Source organism: Hemiscyllium ocellatum, chromosome 10 (assembly GCF_020745735.1).
Source record: "Hemiscyllium ocellatum isolate sHemOce1 chromosome 10, sHemOce1.pat.X.cur, whole genome shotgun sequence".
NCBI classification, from domain to species: domain Eukaryota; kingdom Metazoa; phylum Chordata; class Chondrichthyes; order Orectolobiformes; family Hemiscylliidae; genus Hemiscyllium; species Hemiscyllium ocellatum.
Genome location: NC_083410.1, coordinates 94355576 through 94377836, shown reverse-complemented (window position 1 = coordinate 94377836; position 22261 = coordinate 94355576). Strand labels below are relative to the sequence as shown.

General features: G+C 40.6%; 1 protein-coding gene across 7 annotated transcripts in view; it reads right to left on the bottom strand.

The window, feature by feature from the left end:
- Window positions 1–22261, bottom strand: part of stxbp5a (syntaxin binding protein 5a (tomosyn)) — a 231444-nt gene that overhangs the window by 4916 nt on the left and 204267 nt on the right. For all 7 annotated transcript variants that reach the window (XM_060831736.1, XM_060831737.1, XM_060831741.1 and 4 more), the window contains 2 exons: window positions 13099–13210; window positions 5148–5368 (listed from right to left, as the gene is read on the bottom strand). In XM_060831736.1, coding sequence (XP_060687719.1) covers window positions 5148–5368; window positions 13099–13210 — 333 coding nt within the window. The remainder of the gene's footprint in view (window positions 1–5147; window positions 5369–13098; window positions 13211–22261) is intronic.

Here is a 22261-nt window from a genome sequence, read left to right as displayed (position 1 = left end):
ACAGTTCAAAAATTACAGGTTGCCCTTTTAGGGTGGAGATGAGGAGAAATTAGGAATCTTGAAACAGAGGACAATGGAGGTTGATTTACGGAATATTGTTAAGGCACACTGATAGATTTTTGACATGCAAGCGATCAAAAGTTTGGAGGGGTGGTGTTTAACATGGAAATCAAAACCCATACTGGTAACTATAATCTCACTGAATGATAGAGCAGGTCACAGAGGCCAAATGGCTTAATATTTCAAATTCATATGCATTCACAGAAAAAAACTCAAAAAGCTTGAAGTTGTTGACTGCAGTACGGTAGATGCTGTACTTGAAGGAAAAAACAAATACTTGCACCTTTTACTTAAATAGCTCAAATTCAATTTTTGACTATACATATTAAAAAGAACATTTGAGTATGAAAAGTACCAGTAGAAACATGCCAAAATAAAGAACAGAAGCTTCATAATTCAAATTTGGCTGAAAATCTGTATTCTGGACAAAGCTACTGATTCACCAGGTGCAAGTGCCAGACCAAGAGTGTTACCAAGACTGGCTGTACACACTTGGTGTTTCTGAGATTAAGCTCAAAGTCTTAAGTGGAGTACCTCAGAACTTCCTCAGGGAAATGTTGTCAACTCATAGCTGATGGCATGATGTTATAATAATCAACATGCAGATCACTGAAGTTTTAAAATTCCAAGACCCTATGATGCAAGTAATCAAGAAAGATTCCAAAAAAAAGTTATGTCCTGGCCCTATGGTAGGGTGAAGCCAGACTGATATCCTTAAAAATTCCTTCTCTTGTGCATAAGATACATGGCATGAAGGCAAAAAACATTGGATAGTGAACTCTATTTCCAGTTCAGTAATATTAATGATTTTCCTAAAACGAGAGGTAGAAAGAAAGCAGTTTCATCTAAAGTTGAATTGCCATTTAAGTCAAAAGACTAAAAAGGAAATGACATTAATTCAGGAAGTGAGTTCAGAAGGAAGATCGTTGGACTCAAAACATTAACTCTGCTTTCTCTCAACAGATTTTGCTAGATCTGCTGAGTTTCTCCAGCAATTTCTGTTCTTGTTTCTGACCTTCAGCATCTGCAGTTTTAGGTTTTATTTTAGTTCAGGAAATGTTGGGTTTATTGGAATCAAGGACTTTGGACAGGAAATCAAGCATATAAGCTACTTTAATCAAACAAATGGGACTGAATTTTGCTCTGGAGTGCTCCCACACAGTAATGAGACCCAACTGCAAAAAGCAATTTCATTAATGCTAGTTTGAGGCTTTACCTCGCAACAGAGTGTGTCTGACTAACAATATGGAAAAGGAATTATGCTGCTGCTTATGGTATTACAGAAAACACTAACATATTAGTAAAGACTTGGAACAGCTTGCAGGTTTTCTCATTATGTGAACCACTTTATTGTAGTTCATCCAGGCCCTTAAACGTTTTCCATTTCTCCTGTTCAATAATGTCCAAGTAATCCACACTACTGTTAACCTTAATGACAACTTTTAAATATATACTAAATTTGACAAGCATACTGAGGATCTGTTTGAATAGAGGTCAATGCGATGAATGACAGTGACTTATATTAGCAGGAAAAGATTGAACATAATTTCTAAATGTTTGCTACAGAAGACATGACCAGAACCAAAGGGTGATTAGACGCCAGCAGAAGATACGAGAGAGACTAGGTAACAGTATGTGGACTGATACTTCTTTTAATATTGGAGTGCTAAACAGTCAGAAGTGGTGTCTTTTGAATTAAACATTAACTTAATTCTTCGTCTACATTTTCAACTAGAGATAAACAATTCTAAGATACTATTTTGAACACATCAATACTTATCCTTCAAACAATTCCACTAAAATGGCTGTGTTTCTTTAGTACATTAAACAGAAACAACTACATTCAATAAAGTACTTCATCAGCTGTACAGTGCTTTGACAAGTCCTGAGGTCATGAAACATATTATACAACTCCAAGGTGGTTATTATAAACAAACAGAGATCCAAAGTAGTAATGAATTTCAATAGTGTGATCAACGGAGACACTGAATGTTAAAGGGTATGAAGGACACACAAGAAATTGGAGTTATGGCCACAATTGCATCCCCGGTGATCCTCCTGAATGGCAAAGCAGGCTTGATGGGCCAAATGGCCTATCTTTGCACCTTTATGTTATTATCTAAAGGGGTTTTAAAGTACATGGCAAAATTCAGTTTGGGAAGCAAAATAATTATTTGCAACACAATATTCTGTCTTTACATTACCTATTGAGGAAGAAAATAACGATTGCTGCGCCCCTTTTCATGAAAAAGCATATTATGGCTCTTATATTATTAAATATTCAACCAACTATTATGTTGAGGGTGTGGGATGGACAGTTAAACCATTCATGGTTCAAGCAATGGAAATGTGATCAATGATGGAAATATATATTCAGGACAGTTTCTGAGAACAATATATTGTGGATTCTACCAAGGATCAGACTATTTTGTATCTAGTAATGTGCAAAGAGGGAGGTTTTATAAATGATTTCAGAGTAAAAGATCGCTAAGGGAACAAGGCCAAGGGCACAGTGATGATAACACAGTAAAGTTTAGCATTCAGTTTGAAAGAGAAATTTAGATTAAAAAGAACTATGCTAAACTTAACTAGGGTAATTAGGTAGTGATGAGGGCACAGTTGGTTGGAGTGCACTGGGTAAGGCATTTAGCAGAAAAGGTGGTTAAGGAATAATGGCAGATGTTTAAAACATAAAATCCTCCATCACTGGGATATAAGGAGGGGGCAACCAATTTAGCTATCCAAGAAAGTTAAGCATACTATCAAATTGAAAGCAACATAAACAATGTGGGCGGCACGGTGGCACAGTGGTTAGCACTGTTGCCTCACAGCACCTGAGACCCGGGTCAATTCCCGACTCAGGCGACAGACTGTGTGGAGTTTGCATGTTCTCCCCGTGTCTGTGTGGGTTTCCTCCGGATGTTCCGGTTTCCTCCCACAGTCCAAAGATGTGCGGGTCAGGTGAATTGGCCATGCTAAATTGCCCGTAGTGTTAGGTAAGGGGTAAATGTAGGGGTATGGGTGGGTAGTGCGTCGGCATGGACTTGTTGGGCCGAAGGGCCTGTTTCCACACTGTAAGTAATCTTAAAAAAAAATGTGACAAAGCTTCTTAAATATACAGCAAACGGAAAGTGGTACCAAAGTGAACATGGGCCACTTCGAGAATGAGGCTGAAGCAATAATAACGGGAACCAGGAAATGCCAGAGAAAACCTGGGCATCTGTCTTCATGGTAGAGGACACCCAATACCATTTACAAAATAATAATGATTTGTCAAAGAGGGAAGAAATAAATATAAAAACCATCACTAGAGAAAAGTACTAGGGAAATTAAAGGGTACAAAGGCCGATGAGGCCTCTGGACTGGAGGGGCTGTACCTTAGGATATTAAAAGTAACGACTTAAAAGTGATCACACTGGTGGTAATCTTCCATGAATTCGTAGATTCTGAAAGACCATAAGGGATAAGAACAGGAGAATGCCTTCAAAAGGTTGAGCTTGCTCCACCACTCAACAGAATCATGGCTGATGTGACACTCCTCACATCCTGCCCTTTCCCACAAGTTTGGATTCCTCTACAGATCATGAATCTAGCCACATAAGCCTTAAATATACAGAAGTCCTCTGCCTCGCAGCTCTTTGTGGCAATTATTCAAAAAGGGATAGACTATTATAAAGGATGTCATAGTAACATATTTAGAAATACATAATATAACTAAACAGATTTAGATGGCTTCAAGTGGAAACCATGCCTGACAAATTTATGTGTTCTTTCAGGAAGTTACAAGCAGGATAGATAAAAAGAGAACCAGATGATATGGATATCTAAATGGTGTTTGATAAAGGTACTGCACATAATGCAACACAATAGTGCATACTGTTGGGGGTAGGATACTAACATGAATAAAGGATTGTCTAATAGAAGACAGAGGGTGGAAGGAAAAGGGTAATTCTCAGGAAAGCAAGCTGTAACTAGTGGAATGCAAGGGACAAATACAAGTTCTTCAATTATTTGTGGTGTATGTGGATGAGGAAATGAATGTATCTTCACCAAGTTTGCAGATGGCACCACAAAAGGTGAGAAGACAACTTGTGCAGCTGACACAGTCTGGAGGAATATAGAGAGGTTAAGTGAGTGGGCAAAAACTTGCCTGATGGAAAATAATGTGGGAAAATGTGAGGAGGAAGAAGCATAGGATCTGAATACTATTTAAATTAAATAAACTACAGCAAGCTGCAGCAGAGGGGATTGGGGAACTCATGCATGAAGCACAAAATGCTAGTATCCACATTCAGCAGGTAATAGGACAGGCCAATGGCTTTTCTTTCAAAAGGAAATGGGAGTATAAAAATAGGACAGCCTTACTAAAACTATACAAGGCACATTCAGACCATATCTGGAATGCTGTGAACAGTTTGAGTCCTCTTTTCTAAGGGGAGATAAAGTGACATTGGAGGCAGTATAGGGAAGGTTCACTAGGTTGATTCCCAGTATGGAGGGATTTGTTCATGAACAGAGGTTGAATATGTTACGCTTGTGTTCACTGGAGTTTAGAAGAATTGAGAGGAGACATTATTGAAATGCAAGATTGTTAAGTGATTTAACAGGATCAATTCAGAAGGAAAATGACCTCACTGGAAGTCTAAAACTAGAGGGTATAATTTGAAATAAGGCAGATAATTTATTCTCTCAAAGGATAGGGAATTTGTAGAATTATTTGTTGCAGTGTGGTCAAGGTTAATTCATTAAGAATATCAAGGCTGAGATAGATAGTTAATTATTTAAATCAGCAAGGGAGTCAGGGGTTGTGGGGATATGACAGGAACGTGGTGTTTAGAATTATTCAGATCAGTTAAGATCTCAATGAATGGCAGAGCAGACGATGGATAAAATGGCCTTCCTCTGCTCCTACATTTTATTGGCAATTTTTCTTTCTGAAAGGCAGAAAAATAGAGCATGTATTTATACAGCACTTTTGAGGTGCATCCCTCATTATGTGATGTGTTTGCAAGCTAAGGAAACCAGAAGTTAAGACAACATGAAACTCTATTTGCTAAAAATGAAATAGATAAATTTCTAGTGCTTACCTCATGAGCATGTTTAGAGAAAGTGTCAGCACTGTATAACATGGCTGCTGTTCGTTCTTCCAACTCACTCAGTTTTTGTCCTCTTTCATCAAGTGCTATCCTGGCCCGTGCCAGCTCACCTGCAACACCAGATGCTGCTCCTTTAACACCTTCAATTCCACCAGTCCCTGGGATATGCTGAGCTAGGCTCCTCGAAGGTTTCCCTGCTGCAGATTCACCAACTGGTATAAAAAGAAAAATAAATATTTAGCAGCTAAGTGAAATATGACAGAGGTAAAATGGAGAATAGTGGCTTGAAGAATAGAAAGCACAGAGACTTTAATTAAATTGTCATACTGTGTGAAGCATCTACCTAATTTTCAATGTGGATACGAGAAATAGTCTCTGTAATTACAAAGTCGTTGGGGTTGGTCAGTCTATTTCCAATTTCCACTACCAACAAAATCCAAATCAGTCAAATGATGAGAGCTGGGGAGGGCTGATGCTTTCAGCTCTGTTCCAGTAAAGTTCCTTAACAATGACTTTTTAAAAAAAACTACTGGATCACTACACTAGCCCAACATTATCAGCTGTATTCCAATCTATCAAATTAAAGGCAGTTTTGTGCTTTTGAAGTCCACATCTAGGATATTGGGTTGATCCTGCTAAACATACCAATTTTTTACCCTTACATCAATGAAATCAGAGGAAAAATATGACAACTCCCAATAGTCTCAATCACAATGGAGTCTATAGCCCAAGTATGAAATGACAACATTCCAATATAAATACTACCATTATGTCATCTGTGTGGGCCAACAAGAGGAGCAACAACAGAATTGTACTCCAGCACAATTTCCAAATGGTGGCTCAGTGGTTAGCACTGCTGCCTCACAGCACCAGGGACCCAGGTTCAATTCCAGCCTCAGGCAACTGTCAGTGTGGAGTTTACACATTCTCCCAGTGTTTCCTCCGGGTGCTCCGGTTTCCTCCCACAGTCCAAAGATGTGCAGACCAGATGAATTGGCCATGCTAAATTGCCCAGAGTGTCAGGTGCATTAGTCAGAGGGAAATGGGTCTGGGCGGGTTACTCTTTGGAGGGTCGTGTGGACTTGTTGGGCCGAAGGGCCTGTTTCCACACGGTAGGGAACCTAATCTAAACCTCATGGCCTGGCATATCCCACATGCAACCAGGATAAACTGCGGTTCAATGGACAGTGCAGGGGGGTATGCCAGGAACAGCACTGTGCATATCTAGTCAATCTAGTGCCAATTTAGCAAAGCTACCAGATAAGCTGTTTGGCATCCAAGTAAAGACTAAGCAGCGAGAGAGAAACAGAACTAAGTGATCCTACAACCAATTGATCAGATCCAAGCTCTGCATTTCTGTCACATCCAATCATGAATGATAGTGAATTACTTAGCACAAAAGCACCTTAAACAACTCCATAAATATCCTCATCGTTAATGACGGCAGAGCCCAGTACATCAATATAAAAGATAAGGCTAAAGCATTCGCTTCAATAAAAGTGCGAGTGGATGATCCATCTCAGCCTTCTCCAGTGGCAGATACCAGTCAGCCAAGTCAATTCATTTCACATGGTATCAGAAAACTATTGGAAGAATGGATACTGGAAAGACTGGGCCCTGACAATATTCCAATAGCACTGAAGACTTGTGCTCCAGAACATACCACTCCCCTAGCCAAGATGTTCTAGTATAGTTACAACACTGGCACCTGCCAACAATGTGGAAAATCACCCAGGTGTGTCCTGTATGTAAAAAGCATGACAAATCCATTCTGGCAAATTACTGTCCCATTGGTCTACTCATGATCGTCGATAAAGTGAAGATGTTATCAAACAGCATCTGCTATCAATAAACTGCTCACTGATGCCCAGGGCTACTCAGCTCCTTAGCTCATTACAATCTTGGTTCAAACATAGACAAAAGAGCTAACAGCCCTTGACGTCAAGGCTGCACTCAAATAGTTATGGCATCAAGGAACTGGAGCAAAACTATATAGTTAACAGGTGAAGAGAAATCAGAGTTAATGCTTTGTGTCCAGTGACCCTTCCTCAGAATTAATGGTATTATCACTTCTGAGGAAGGGTCACTACATAAATGTTAACTCTCAAGGTTTATCTAAAGATTTGTAGCTTGGATGCCAGTTGTTGTGGTTGCGGGTACGTTCACTGAGCTGTGAAGTTGACTTACAGACATTGCGTCCTACCTAGGTGACACCTTCAGAGTTTAGGAGCCTCCTGTGAAGCACTGCTGTACCGTCTCTTCTGGAATTTAACTGGTTGTTTCTGCTGCTTCCAGTTGCCGGTTCCGGTGTTCATTGTAGTGGTTGGTATATTGAGTGTAGGTCAATGTGTTTGTTGATGGAGTCCGTGGCTGAGCGTCATGCTTCTAGAAACAATTCTTCTGGGTGTCTGATGTTTAGCTTGTCCAATGATCATTGTGTTGTCCCAGTCAATTTGTGGTCCTTGTCATCGTGTATATGTCTACTAGGGACAGCTAGTCATGGCATTTAATGGCTAGTTGATATTCGTGGGTGAGGATTGCTAATTGTCTGCCCGTTTGCCCTATACAGAGGAAGCTTGATTGCCCAAGTATCAATTATCTAAATAACGGATTATCCGAAGGAGATCAAGGTTCCAATAGGAACATTACCTCAAAGAGCTGTTTCAATCCTGATTGTGTCTTTTGTTTACAGGTACAATGATTAAAAACTAACTTGGCTCACTGAAATGCAGTCGAGAACAGTCTGGACTGTTGGGAGCCCAGGCACCGTCTCTAAATGACTGACCTCCTGCCCGCTCTCTCTCCTCCCACACTTTCCCTGGAGTTCTGCACAGGGACGTACCCTGAACCCCCCCCTTCCTTAGATAATCTCTCCGACATTGCCCTGCACAGGGCAGAGTGGGAACTTGTCGAAAAGTTGTCTCTCTCGCTCTCTGTGGGCCCGCACTATTTGGAGACATACTCCACAAAGGCAGAGGCAGTCTTACTGCTGATGTACAGTCCGGCTGACCCGGAGGGGTTGGGGTCGGAGGTGGGAGTGCGGGGGGTGGGGAAGAGGAGAGAATAGGGGGCAGGGGTGCAGACGGTGGTTGGATGGCAGATGGCTATGGACGGGAGATTGGGGTTGGCAAGAGCGTGGGGTGGGAGCTGACATGGTTTTTGGGGGGGGGGGGGGGGGGGGGGGGCGTGAGGAGACAGGAGTGGGCGGGGTTGGGTGCTGACAGGGTTGCAGGTGGGCAGGGTCTCGTGTGCAGTATGCTGCTGCCTAGTCTCATGAACTGGGAGCAGAGAGTCAGAAAACTCCGAGCCCCAGAGGATATCAATTAATTGAATACGCAATTATCCAAACGAAATAGTGCCTGCCCATATTGTTCAGACAATTGCGGTTCCTCTATAGTGTTTCATGCAGTCTTTGCATGGAATCTTGTAGATCTTTGGGTGTAGGATCTTTTCTCCTGGTGAGTTGTTGTCTGAGCACGGCTGTTGGTTTATGGGCTGTAATGAGCCCTAGTGGTCAGAGAAGTCTGCCTGGCAGTTCCTAGACATTTTTTATGAAAGGTAGCATGGCTAGTGAGTTAGGTCATGGCACGCCCTCATTGCATTGTCTGTCTATTCGGCAACTACGGATTAAGTTACGGGGATATCTTTTCTTGGTGAATACTCTATAGGGGTGTCCTCCTTCCTCGCTTCACAGGTCAGGAGTGCTGCAGTGTGTTTTAGCCCTTTTGAACATGTCCTAATGCAGTTTCTTCCGTGCATTTGGGTGGTTGCTGTTGTAATTCAGGAGCTGGTTGGTATGTGTGGCTTTCTTGTACATTTTTGAGGTACCATTACATCCAGGAATGGGAGTTAATTGTTAGTTTCCTCCTCTCTCAAATCTGATCCCTGTGAATGTGGTGTTGGCATTCGGGTGTGTGTTGTCAATTTCTGTTCTTTTAATGATAACAAAAGTGTCGTTGAAGTATCTGATCCAGAGTTTGGGTTGGATTTGGGGTAGGGTTATTTGTTCCAATCTTTGCATCACTACTTCTGCTGAGAGCACAGAGATAGGTGAGCCCATAAGTGTGCCATTGATCTCTTCATATATTTGGTTGTTGAATGTGAAATGTGTCATCAAGCACAGATCTCAGTTTGAACATACAGTCCTTGATGATAGGTTCCCTGTTGTATTCCTGATGAAGGGCTTTTGCCCGAAATGTCGATTTTGCTGCTTCTTGGATGCTGCCTGAACTGCTGTGCTCTTCCAGCACCACTCCTTGTCCAAGAGATTGGCTATTGTCTCTCTAGCTAGAGTTCTATCAAGTGTACAGGAAAGCCAAATACACCGACCAAGTCCTGATACATTCTAAGATCTTTGAATTTCTGCAGTGCATCTTCCAAATCCACGAACACTTTCATCTGAAAGGACCAAGGCAATGGATGCATTGTGGGTCAACCTACACCACATGGACTGAAGTGGTTCAAGGCAGCAGCTCACCACCACCTTCTCAAGGGCAACAAGGGAAGAACAGTAAATGCTGGCCACCCACCCAGTAAAAAAAAGAATAATTAACATTTCAACCCAACTGCAAACGAAGTTCAAGCATTCACAAGGTTATTTAAATAGGAAGTAAGCTCCAGTGGTTAAAGGAGTGACAGAACTCCATCTGCACTGGGCCTCCTGTAATCTAAACTGTTCATGGACTGGGAAAGTATAAAATATGATTCTGACACGAGTCTGGGGATTCCCAGTGTTCCAGATTTCAGTCATTTATTGCTTGGTTTTTCCAATTTCTGTCCTTACATCCAACACAGCCAAAAATACAAATTCATTTTTAATGCCATCATGTAGAGATGGCAGTGTTGGAATGATATGGACAAAATCAGAAGTCACACAACACAGATCATAGTTCAACAGGTTTACTTGAAATCACAATCTTTCAGGGTGCTGCTCCTTCGTCAGGTGAAGCATTTTTTAATGGGAAAACACGATCTACAATTTTTTGCTTTTCTTCTTTGAAAGCCTGTTCAAAGCATATCACTTCAATTGCCCTTTCCAATACTAACTTGTTGATCCATTGCTCTATGCAAATTATACCTCTGAAGTACTTCATTTGCAACCTTAATATCACATCTGACCACAAGTTGAGCCTGTAAGCAAATATCGATGATATCTCTAATTTCACGCACTTAAACATCACACTGAAACCCACATCCATGACTGTGTTACTTCTAGGATTTATTAATAACTTCACTCCTGGCCAGCAACACAATTTCCAGCCTCCATAAACTTGAGGCAGTTCTAAAAATCCCCCTCAACTGCACCAAATCCTCTTCATGTATCACTTGAGCTTAAAATCCTCCATTTTCATAACTTCTTTACTGTCCCAAGCTCAGACATTTGCATTTAGCTTCATGCATGACCAAATCTTTAATTATTCCATTTCTGGTAGTGGTGTCTTCAGTTGCTGTGGCCTAAGATCTGGAATTTCTTTTCGATAAATGTGAGGTGCTGCATTTTGGAAAGGTAAATCAGGGCAGGACTTAATAGTAAGGTGTGGCTGTACAAAGAAACCTTGGAGTGCAAGTTCCTAGTTACTTGAAAATGGAGTCGCAGGTAGATAGGATAGTGAAGGCAGCATTTGATATGCTTTCCTTCATTGGTCAGAGTATTGAGTACAGAAGTTGGGGAGGTCATGTTGCGGTTGTACAGGGCATCGGTTAGGCTACTTTTAGAATATTGTGTGCAATTCTGGTCTCCCTGCTGTAGGAAGGATGTTGTGAAACTTGAAAGAATTCAGAAACGATTTGTAAGCATGTTGCCAGGGTTGGAGGGTTTGAGCTATGAGAGGCTGAATATGCTGGGGCTCTTTTCCCTGGAGCGAAGACTGAGGGGTGACCTTCTTGAGGTTTATAATATCATGATGGGCATGGATGGATAGATAAATAGACAAAGTCTTTTCCCTGGGGTGGGGGAGTCCAGAACTAGAGGGCATAGGTTTACGATGAGGGGGTAAGGTTTAGAAGTAACCTAAGGGGCAATTCTTTAATGCAGGCAGTGGCGCATGGATGGATTGAGCTGCCAGAGGAATTGTGGAGGCTGGTACAATTACATTTAAAAAGGCATCTGGATGGTTATATGAATAGAAAGAATTGAGGGGGGCATGGGCCAAGTGCTGTCAAATAGGACTAGATTAGTTTAGGATATCTGGACGGCAGAGACGAGTTGAACCAAAGGGTTTATTTCCGTGCTGCACACCTCTATGACTCTGATTCTAATTGCTCTTTTTCCTTTATCAAATTAAGTGTGTCAAAGAACATTTTGCCCTAAGTCAAAAATAGCCACACATATTTTAACTCTCACTAATTCCCCAATCATCATTGACTGTGATAAAGGGACCACCATTTACAATGTGAAGAATGAACCAGGTTTATCTTGCATCTGCATGTGCTTTTTAGCACCTCGTTTTTTTTAAAAACCGCCAGCAAATCACCCGAGTTAACCATGAATCAGGTTAGATATTTTGACACTGCGCCATTAGAGCCCAAGAGGAAATGAACCAGGTTTTCATGTTTCTAGCTAGTTCTAATCAACTTATTCAAAGATATTATGACACACCTCTGGAACAGGTGGCACTCGAATGCAGGTTTCCTGGTCCAGCGGTAGGGACACTACCCTGTGCCATTAGAGCCCAAGAATAAATGAATCAGGTTATGCTCCAAACATATTAGAGAAAGTGGACGCTCACTAGTGTATTTATCAAAGGGGTTGGTGGTTAAGGTTCAGTGGTATTGCTGAGTCAGAAGACCCAGGGCCCAAGGCCTACCTGATCCAGAAGTGTGAGATAAAATCTGAGTGGGTTGATTAGAAAATAACCATAAGTACCACATTGTGGGTAAGAGAATAACCAGGGAAAGGGTAGATCCTATTAGGGACCTAAGTGGCAATCTGCATGTGGAGCTGGAAGACATAGCAAAGGTTCTAAAAAAGGACTTTATTTTCTGAATAGAGTGGGTCAAGGGGTCTCCTGTGGTGTAGTAATAGCATCCTAACTTCTGAGCCAGAAGGCTGGGCTCAAGTCCAATATTTTCCAGAGGTGGATGATAACACATTAGAACAGGTGAATTTAAAATAAAAAGGCTGGAAGGAAGGTTGGTTATGAAAACAGCAGACTGGAGTTGGTGCTGAATTATGAAATGCAAATAAACAGTTATGAAAGAGGGATTGACTTCTGCTTCAGTAATCTCTCCAATTTTCATTATTTCTCCATCACTGCATGTGGTCTCTTCTCTCTTTTTAATGTACAATTATCCGATGCCGTGCAGTCTTGCACACACCCTGCACTCTCGCACCCACTTAGTATTAAACAAAACCAAATTTATTTGCAAGATTATTGAATGAAACACAAAAAAAACCAATAGAATATAGAATAAATTAACTTATCCAAAAACCCAACTTAATGATGCTGTTCCAACTACTATCAACAATCCCCATAAACACCTTTGGGCATAAAATGTAAAATCAAACACAGGGTCTTACAGGAGAGAGAGATGGTAGAGAGATTCAGCAGGGAACACATTCTTACATGTAGCTGTTTCTCTGTGACCAGCTTAAACTCCACAGCCAGATTGCTAAAACCAAATCAGAGAAAAGCTGAGCTGGGAGAACTGGCCACCCTCCTTTCATTGTACAAGTGTTCTTTAACTTGAAAGCTTTTCGTCTGAGGCAGTATATGTTAGCTATAATCACATAGGTTTTAGAGCCAATCTAAGCCAGACCTCTTGGCACCTCTTGCCTCATACAATCTTTTTGGAAAAAGCCAAGGACAATATAACCTTGTTAAAGGAGCTGCATAGTCACAACAAGTTTTTAAATCAGCAAGGGTACCATGGGTTATTGAGATAAGGTAGGATACTCAAATGGGCCAATTGGCTTACTTTTGCGATGTCTTACAGTACTTACAAAGTTCTTCTCTGTCCAGTGACTGTGCACCACCACCAAACAAGCCTTTAAAGAATCCTCTGTTTGGAGCTTCTGGTGTTTCCACAGGAGTGAATAGTTCGCCAAGCATTTCCTAGAAGAAAATAAAATATTATTCATTTACACAAATCTACTGGAATGGTTTTGAAGATGAAAGTAGTGAAGACGATAAGGGGAAGCCGGTGAATGTAATTCACTTGGACTAGCAGAAGTCTTTCAAATAAGTACCACTTAAGAAATTAACATGCAAAATTAAATGGGACTACAGATAGAAGATCCTTTCTCTGAACATCCAAAACTGAAAAGGTCCGAAATCCGAAAGTTTTTTTCTCATGAACAAGGTTGTTTGGCGAGCAAACAGTTAACCCAAGTCGACACCAACTTGATTCGTATCACTCAGATGTGATGGGGGGTGTGGCCAAGCACCGACAGGCCTGAGGTTTCTCCGTAAACACCCCCAAGTCGACACCCTCTCGATGCGTCTCACTCATCTGAGATTGGGGGGCAAGCACCTTCTCTCTTAGAAGCCTGCTCCTCTGGTAAGAGACTTTTAAAAATCTCACAATTAAACTGTCACACAATGAAAACTGACAAATTCTGAATTCCGAAAAACAGCTGGTCCCAAGCATTTTGGATAAAGGATTTCGACCCGTAGGGGGGTAGTGCACTGGCACAGATAGAAAGCTATTTGACATACAAGAAGCAAAGTGTAGGAATAAATATGTTTCCCCCTCACCCAGAGGATGAATGGAGTACCACAGGGATCAATGTTTAGACCCTGGTTACTCACAATATATACTTATGATTTAGGGGGGGAAACTAAATGTAATATTTCCAGGATTGCAGATGGTACAAAGCTGGGTGGGAAGGTGAGCTGTGAAGAGGATGCAGAAATGTTTCATTGTGATTTGGAAGTGTTCAGTAAGGAGACAAATGTGTGGCAGATGAAGAGGAACATGGATAAATGTTAGGTTATCCACCTTGATAGCAAACACAGGAAGGCAGATAATTATGTGGATGGCAATGGAGTGGGAAATGGGGAGGTGCTAGGGGGTCTGGGTGTCCCTGAACACCACTCACTCAGTTCCAATGCTGCCACCTTGTCTAGGTTTTCCATTGAAGATAAAAGTGAATTCAAAATTGCCCACGGAAACTCACTACAGTGCCATCAACTCTTTCCACCTGCCTTGAGCTGATCTAGCCAAGAGCCACAGATAAATCTGATGGCAGAAGGCATGAATAATACTTTGTAGCCGATAGTTAAGACAGGTTTACCACACAGAAGGATTTGTGGAAGTCAACAGAGGCTTGCACGAAATGCTAAAGCTCAAGTTGACCAAATTCAAAAAGAACCTTGAATAAATCATAACCCTGCAAACATGTTCATGGAATTGTTCAAACTTAATAAGACAGTTTGAGCATTAGAAAGACTTAAAAGCACAAATCAGTAAAGCAATTTCGTAAAATGAGGAGACAACTGTATGCATTTGCAAAAGAAACCAATACAATATTTGCCAAAACGTAAAGCTACAAAATGAGAAAGTGACAGTAACCAATCTGAATTGTCACAGCTTAAATTGGAGCATGGAATTGGTGCACACCTGTACAGGGCCTAAGCCAAGGTCCACCTCTCCTCCTGTACTCCAGCATTCATGGAAAACGTGAGCATGCACATGCAAAGACAGCAACTTGCAATTACATGGCATCCTTAATATAGTAAGCATTTCAAGGTAGTATACTGGAGCATCATCAGTCAAATTAACACTAGGATACTCAAGGTGATATTATCAGGAGATATATTCAAAAAAAGTGACCTCACCTTATCAGACGAAATGAGGCATTGATAATAAGGGAGATGAACTAGTGGCACAAACATGCATAAATATAATGGCGAAGAAATCACCAAAGTTGGGAAATAAATATTCCAGGATAATCTTACACTTCGAAAGGGCAAGCAAAATAGAAAAAGGGGTGGGTAAACCTGATAGTAAGGGAAGAGAAAAGATCTTGGCTTAGACATCAATGAGTATGAGTAGAGGTTTGGAGTAGCAAAAGGCCAGAAAATGTTTGGAATAGTTTATAGGCCGAATAGTTGTTTTCTCTTTGGAAGGACAATTAAACCAGAAATTATTGGAGCTTGTTACAAAAACAATGTAACATTTGAGGGGAACTTCAGTCTTCAAATAGGATATAGATCAAGAAATTACAGATATGATGGATGAATTGACTTTCATTTTCTAAAATTTGCTAGATTCCAAAATAATCTCAGGAAATATGAAGATATCAAAATTAACACTGCTCTTCAAAAAAAAAGAGGAAACAGGGAAAAGACTAGTTAGTCTGATAGTCATTGAAATCGATTTGGGAAGTTTCAACAATATATTTGGAAAAACCTAATATGATTAGAAAAACCCAATGTGGGTCTACAAAAAAAAATTCTTTTTGACAAATATAGTTCAGATTTTGGAGGATTTTAAGTAGTAAGGTAAACAAAGGGGAACTAATAGATGCGGTATACTTTGATTTCCAAAAGGCATTCAATAAGCTAACATACATACGTGTCAATACACAAAGTTAAGATTTCATGGTTTTGGAAATATATTAGCATGGACAGAGGATTTGTGCACGGAAAGGAAATAGAGAATATGCTTGGGGCATTTTTGAGTTAGTAGACTGTGACTAATGGAGTGCTGCAAGAATAAATGCTGGGTCTCAGTTATTTATAAGTTTTATCAACAATGTAGAAGCGGGGGGATCCAAGATGGCAGCAGCCTAGCAAGTCTGAGTCTACAGTCCTCCTCCCAAGACTTGGGTAAAGTGGATCACCTACCCCCACCACATTCACCAAATCATTTAAAATAGCTATTTAATTTAATTAGTTGCTTAGTATTGAATTTAAACAATTTAATCTTCAGTAAAAATGACTAAAGGGAAGGCAGCCTGCAGTTCTCAGCAAGCAGGAACCCCTCTCCCACTCTCTCCTGCTGCAGAGGAGGCATCCGCAGCCACCCCGGGGGACTTACCTATGGTTGCGAGCCTTGTGGAAATAATCTCCAAACTGGATGCGAAGATCGACGCTTTTATTGAAGAATCCAGAAGTCGATGGGACTCACTCTCGACCATGCTGCAAAAGCATGACCGAGACATTAAGGAAATTGAGCGCCGAGTGGGAGGGGCAGAGCTAAAGGCTGCGACCTCCGAAACTACAGCGCAATCAGCCGTGGATCGGGTCCGGACTCTCGAACAGCGACCTTAGAGAACCACATTAACGACCTCGAGAATCGAGGTTGTCGAAAAAATATTCGTTTGCTGGGCCATCCCGAATGGGAAGAGGAAGGCCAGCTTACAAAGTTCCTTGAACAGTGGCTTCCACAGCTGTTAAATCTGAAGGCTGGATCCTGCCAGGTAAGGATAGAATGGGCCTACCGGGTTGCAATACGCGGGCCCGACTCGAACCAGCACCCCTGCCCGGTCCTGTTCTGGCTGCAGAGCTATAAGGAGAGGCAGATACTCCGAGGAGCCTCTAGAAATCTTGGAAAAGATCCCCAAGCCATGATCTATAAAGGATCCAAGATCATGTTATTCCAGGACTTTTCCCCAGCTCTGGTCCGAAAGAGGAAGGCATTTAATGAGGCGAAGAAGTGTTTAAGGGACTTAAATATTCAGTACTCTTTACGCTACCCAGCGACGATACGCTTCAACCGTGAAGGATCAGTGTATAACTTCGGATCACCGGAAAAGGCCAAGGAATTTCTGGACTCTCTTAGATAAATTGTAAGAGATAATTGATGTTGGTTTGCCTTCCCCCCATTCCGGTTTATATCCCCCCCCTTTTTTTTTAACCTTACTGTTTAATATTATCTTGGAGAATGGGGGGGGAGGGATTTATTTATTTGTTCTCTACTTAACGATTTTCTCCTATATATAAGGCCGGGGGTCTAATTAATGTTGGTGGGGGGAGGTGGGTACCTTATTCTATTTTACTTCTATCTCTAGGAGTGGGGCTGTTTTCCCTTGTTATTTTGTATTATTATATTTAATTATTACTTGTTGAGGTTGTAATTTTATAGTTATACATGTTCATACATGGTATTAACATTACCAAATATATCCAGGTGTTGGTTTGGGTGGCGGGGGTAAGGTGCTCACTGTTAACTCTAGTTCTGTAGTATATTTGAATTTTCCTCATCCTATTGAGGAAAGCCTGGGTCAAGGGTGGAGCACTAGTTGGGAGAGGATACGATAGACCTTTGAAAAGGAAGTGATACCCCCTGGGAACAAGGGGGAAAATCTCCATTTAAACATGTTTTTTAAATTTAGAAATAGTTTTTTATGATACTGTTGTGAGTGTATTACAGAGCCTTTATTTTTGTGAATTTTATATGCTCTATGCTCAGGATGTTCAGGATCGGGTTTCCCCTCCCGAGGGGTCTCTGATTTGCCTGGACGATTATGGTTGATCAGTCGGTTAAGTGGTGCACCTGGAATGTCAAGGGGAGTAATTCGCCAGTCAAAAGGAAGAAAATATTATCAAATCTCAAGAAAAAAAGGGTTGATATAGCTCTCCGACAGGAGACACACTTGTTGGATAAAGAACACTTGAAATTACGACAAGGTGGATTTGATCAGGCCTTTTTTTCTTCTTTTAGCTCAAAAAGCAGGGGAGTTGTTATTCTTATTCGGAAGAATTTCCCTCTCAAAACCCTAAAATCAGATAAAAGACGAATCTGGACAATATATTCTTATTAAAACCCTTATAAAAGTGGAGAGGAATATGGGATTTTAAATTTGTATTGTCCCCTGGCACATCCTTTTAAATTTATAATGGAAGCCTTCTCAAAATTGATGGCTCTTGGTGCCCGTCATACAATTAAAGTCTCCCCCTATAATTGTATTATGGATCCGGAAATAGATAGGATTCCCATGAGTACTGCAGGAGTGAGTACCTCCCAGATCTAGACAATTGGTGGATTTGAACAAAGAATTAGGATTAGTAGATGTATGGAGATGTCTTCATTCACAGGGCAGGGATTTTTCTTTTTACTCCAATCCACATAAATGTCATACCAGAATTGATATGTTTTTTGCCCCCTCGATTTTTTAAAATTCCATATCATCCTGTAAAATAGGTAGTATAGCAATTTCCGATCACGCTGCTGTATATATGGAAATCAAGGCGAGGAACAATGGGACATCCCCTCGGCATTGGCGTATGGACCCCTTCCTGATGAAAGATAGTAAATTTTTTTAAAGTACTTCTCTCAAGAATTTAAAACATTTTTTTTAGAAATTAATTTAGGTACGGCTAGCAACCCATCAATGATGTGGGAGACCATCAAAGCTTACCCGCGAGGTTTGATCATCTCATACTCAGCGACCCAGAAAAAATTAAAGGGCGAACAACAGTGTCTGCTCGAAGGTCGCTTAAAAGCAGCTGAAAAAGCATACGCTGATAGACCTTCTACTATCAAATTGCAAAGGATTACAGCCCTTAGGACAGCTCTAAACACCACGCTTACCCAAACGGCTAAGAGGGAAATATTATTCGCAAAACAAAGGTTATATAATATTGGCGACAAACCGGGTAGATACTTAGTATTTCTTGCAAGAAAAAAAGGCCCCTCAAACTATCACGTCTACCAAGGAAATTACGGGTATTTTGACTCATGATCATAAAAGGATCAACGCAATCTTTAGAAAATTTTATTTTGATTTATATAAATTGCAGGATTGTGAAGACAGGACTAGGAGGATGCAATCATTTTTTAAAAATTTGACCTTTCCGGACCTAACTCCAGAACAGGTATCGGTCTTCAATGCTCCACTAACAGTCCAAGAAATACATGACACAATCAGGCAACTTCAGAGCGGTATGACACCTGGCTTGAAAGCTGAATTCTATAAAGAATTTACAGGAATATTGGCTGGTCCACCTATGGACATGTATACAGTCAGGACTGTCTCCCGCCTTCGTTGAAAGAAGCAAATATTTCTCTTATCCTTAAAAAAAAAAGGAAAGGACCCAGAAGATTACGCATCATACAGACCAATATCCTTGCTAAATGTAGACCTTAAAATCCTTTCTAAAACGTTAGCATTGAGACTAGAAAGGGTATTGCCACATATCATAAAGGAGGATCAGACGGGAGTTTATTAAGGGCCGTAGATAATCCAATAATATTAGAAGAGTTTTGAATATGATTCAAGCCTGCCATCAGGGAAAGATACCAGTAGTAGTAGTCGTCTCATTAGATGTGGAAAAGCCATTCGATAGGGTTGAATGGCCATATTTGTTTTACATACTGGAAAGGTTTGGCGTTTACCAAATGGGTCTCAACATTGTAATAATCCCAAAGCAGTTGTGGTTACCAATGGATTAGGCTCGGATAGCTTCAATTTGGATAGGGGCTGCCATCAGGGATGTCCTCTCTCGCCATTGTTATTTACGCTAATAATTGAACCACTAGCAGAAGCTATACGGGCTGATCCTAATATAACTGCCCCGAGGATTGGTACAGGTAAACATAAAACTACCCTTTATGCAGATGATGTTCTTCTTTTCCTCATTAATCCTCCGATGTCCATGCCTTGCTTAACCCAAGTTATTAATACATTTAGTGCAATATCAGGCTATAAAATTCATTTCTCAAAATCGGAGGCTACGCTAATGGGTGGTCTTGCTATGATACCCCACTTAGTGGACGGATCCCACTTTCCCTTTCGGTGGTCCCTGGAGGGTTTCTTATATTTAGACATTTTTATTGCCCCAGTATTTGGTCAGTTATACAAGGCTAACTTTGTGCAGGTTTACTGGAAAGGATAAGGCAGGACCTCCAGCGATGGGGAGACCTCCCAATTTCATGGCTGGGTGGAATAGCACTAATTAACATGAATGTCCTGCCCCATCTCCTATACCCTATGAGAATGCTTCCAGTGATGCTGCCAAGGCTGGCACTACATAAATCATATGGCTGGTTGGGTTCCTTTATCTGGAATCATAGATGGCCCTTCATTAAGTTGAAGAAGCTACAGCATCCACAGGCAAGGGGAGGATTGGACTTCCCAGATTTTAGGAAATATCAGTTAAGTTCCCTATTAAATTACATAGCTGATTGATTGCAGACCAGACAAGACCCAATCTGGCTGGACATAGAGGCTTCTCAAGTAAAATGCCCACTTATTAACCTCTTATTTTCAGACAAGAGGAAAATCATCACGAATCACTGTAAAAACCCTATAATACTAAACACAATTAAAGCTTGGAATATAATGCGGCAAAATGAGGGCAACTCACATAAAACATCCCCCTATGCTCTGATAATGGGAGCATGGGGATTTCAACCAGGGGTTACAGATGCCACTTTTAAACTCTGGAGATCCAGGGGCATCTCATGTTTAGGGAACCTATTTAAAGGGGTCCTGATGTCTTTTGAACAGCTGCATCAGAAATTCAGATTACCTAATGGAGACCTCTTTCAATACTTCCAAATTCGAGATTATATACAGAAGATGACTACTTTATTAGGTAGTCTTTATAAATCAGATAGAGAATGTAGAGTGCTACGACCAATGGGGGTATCTTCCGTCAGTACTATTTATCATTTACTGCATGATGAAGTATCGGGAGATATTGACAATCTGCTTAAAACATGGGATCAGGATTTGGGACTAGAAATTTCTATAGAAACGTGGAATGACATTTGGGAAAATGCCAGAAGAATCACCATCTGCAACAGAACTCAGGCTATCCAGCTGAAAATACTTCATAGGGCCCACATAGCACCGGATCGATTGGCAAAATTTAAGGCAGGAGCATCTCCAATGTGTTCCAAATGTAAAATAGAGGTGGGCACTCTTGCACATTGCCTATGGACCTGTCATAAGATCCGTAGATAGTGGACTAAAGTAGCAAGTACCCTGACAGAAATTTTAGGAACAGAAATTAAAGTGGACTCTATCTCTCCTTTTGGGCTTTTTGAACTTACCCTCCCTGGATATGCACTGGAAGAGATTATTTTCTATTCTATCTTTCTGTGCAAGGAAAAATATTTTAGTAAACTGGGTGGCTGAGGGCCCCCCTGGACTTTTGAATTGGCACAGATTAATTATGGAATGTATTCCCTTTGACTTCCTTACAAATATGGTGCACCGTATTACTTCATAAAATATGGCAGCCCTTCTTGAATTATATAAATACAGATATTTCGGCTATCCTAACAAGAGCTTTTATTTAATTGAGATTGCGAACCGGGCTGGTCCGGGTCCCCTTGGGAGAGGAATCTCACACGAATACGGGTTTTGTTACATTTGATGTTAACACATTCCGAGCATATATCTCGCTATCCAATTTCTGTGTTATCCGCTGGTTTTTTTTCTTTCTTTTATTTGATTAAAATAAGAGACTTAATTATACACTCTGGTTAGTTGTAGATGAGATTAGTAGTTAGTGGAGTTTTGTTTTTTTTCCCTCGGTATTTTTCTTTTGTTAAATTTTGGTTATTATTTAAGATTTAATTGTATATCAATATTTGTACTTGAGGTTTTTTTATTTTGGTAAACTTGTAAAAATGTTGCATTTCCAATAAAAATATCTATTAAAAAAAACGTAGAAGAGACAGAATAGCGTATCTAAGTTTGCTGGTAAAACTAAGTAAAAATGCATGCAAGATGCAAATCTGTATAACAGGACAAAGTATCAGAACTTCACTGATCACAAGAATAGAAAAATGAAATATTTTTATATGATGTGAAACCTGGAAATGTTCACATTCAGGGAAATGTTGGTCTACTCGTACAAGGAATACAAAGACAGCATGAAGGAACAGTAACTAAATGGGAAGGCAAATGGTATGTGCTTTACTGTAACTGGAGTACAACAAAGAAATCTTGCTACAACTGAATGAAGCTTTGGCAAAATTACACCAGGAATAGTGTTCAATTTTGGTTTCCACATTTAAGGATTTACGTGCATTGAAGGCATTACAACAATGTTACACCAAATTGGTCTCTGGGCTGAGGGGGTTGGCCAATGGTGAGAAACAGAATAAATTGGGCTTACATTCTCTGGAATTTTAAAAAAATAACAGATAGGCTCAATGAAACATTCAGGATTTTGAAGGAGCTTGAAAGTTTAAGTAGTGACATA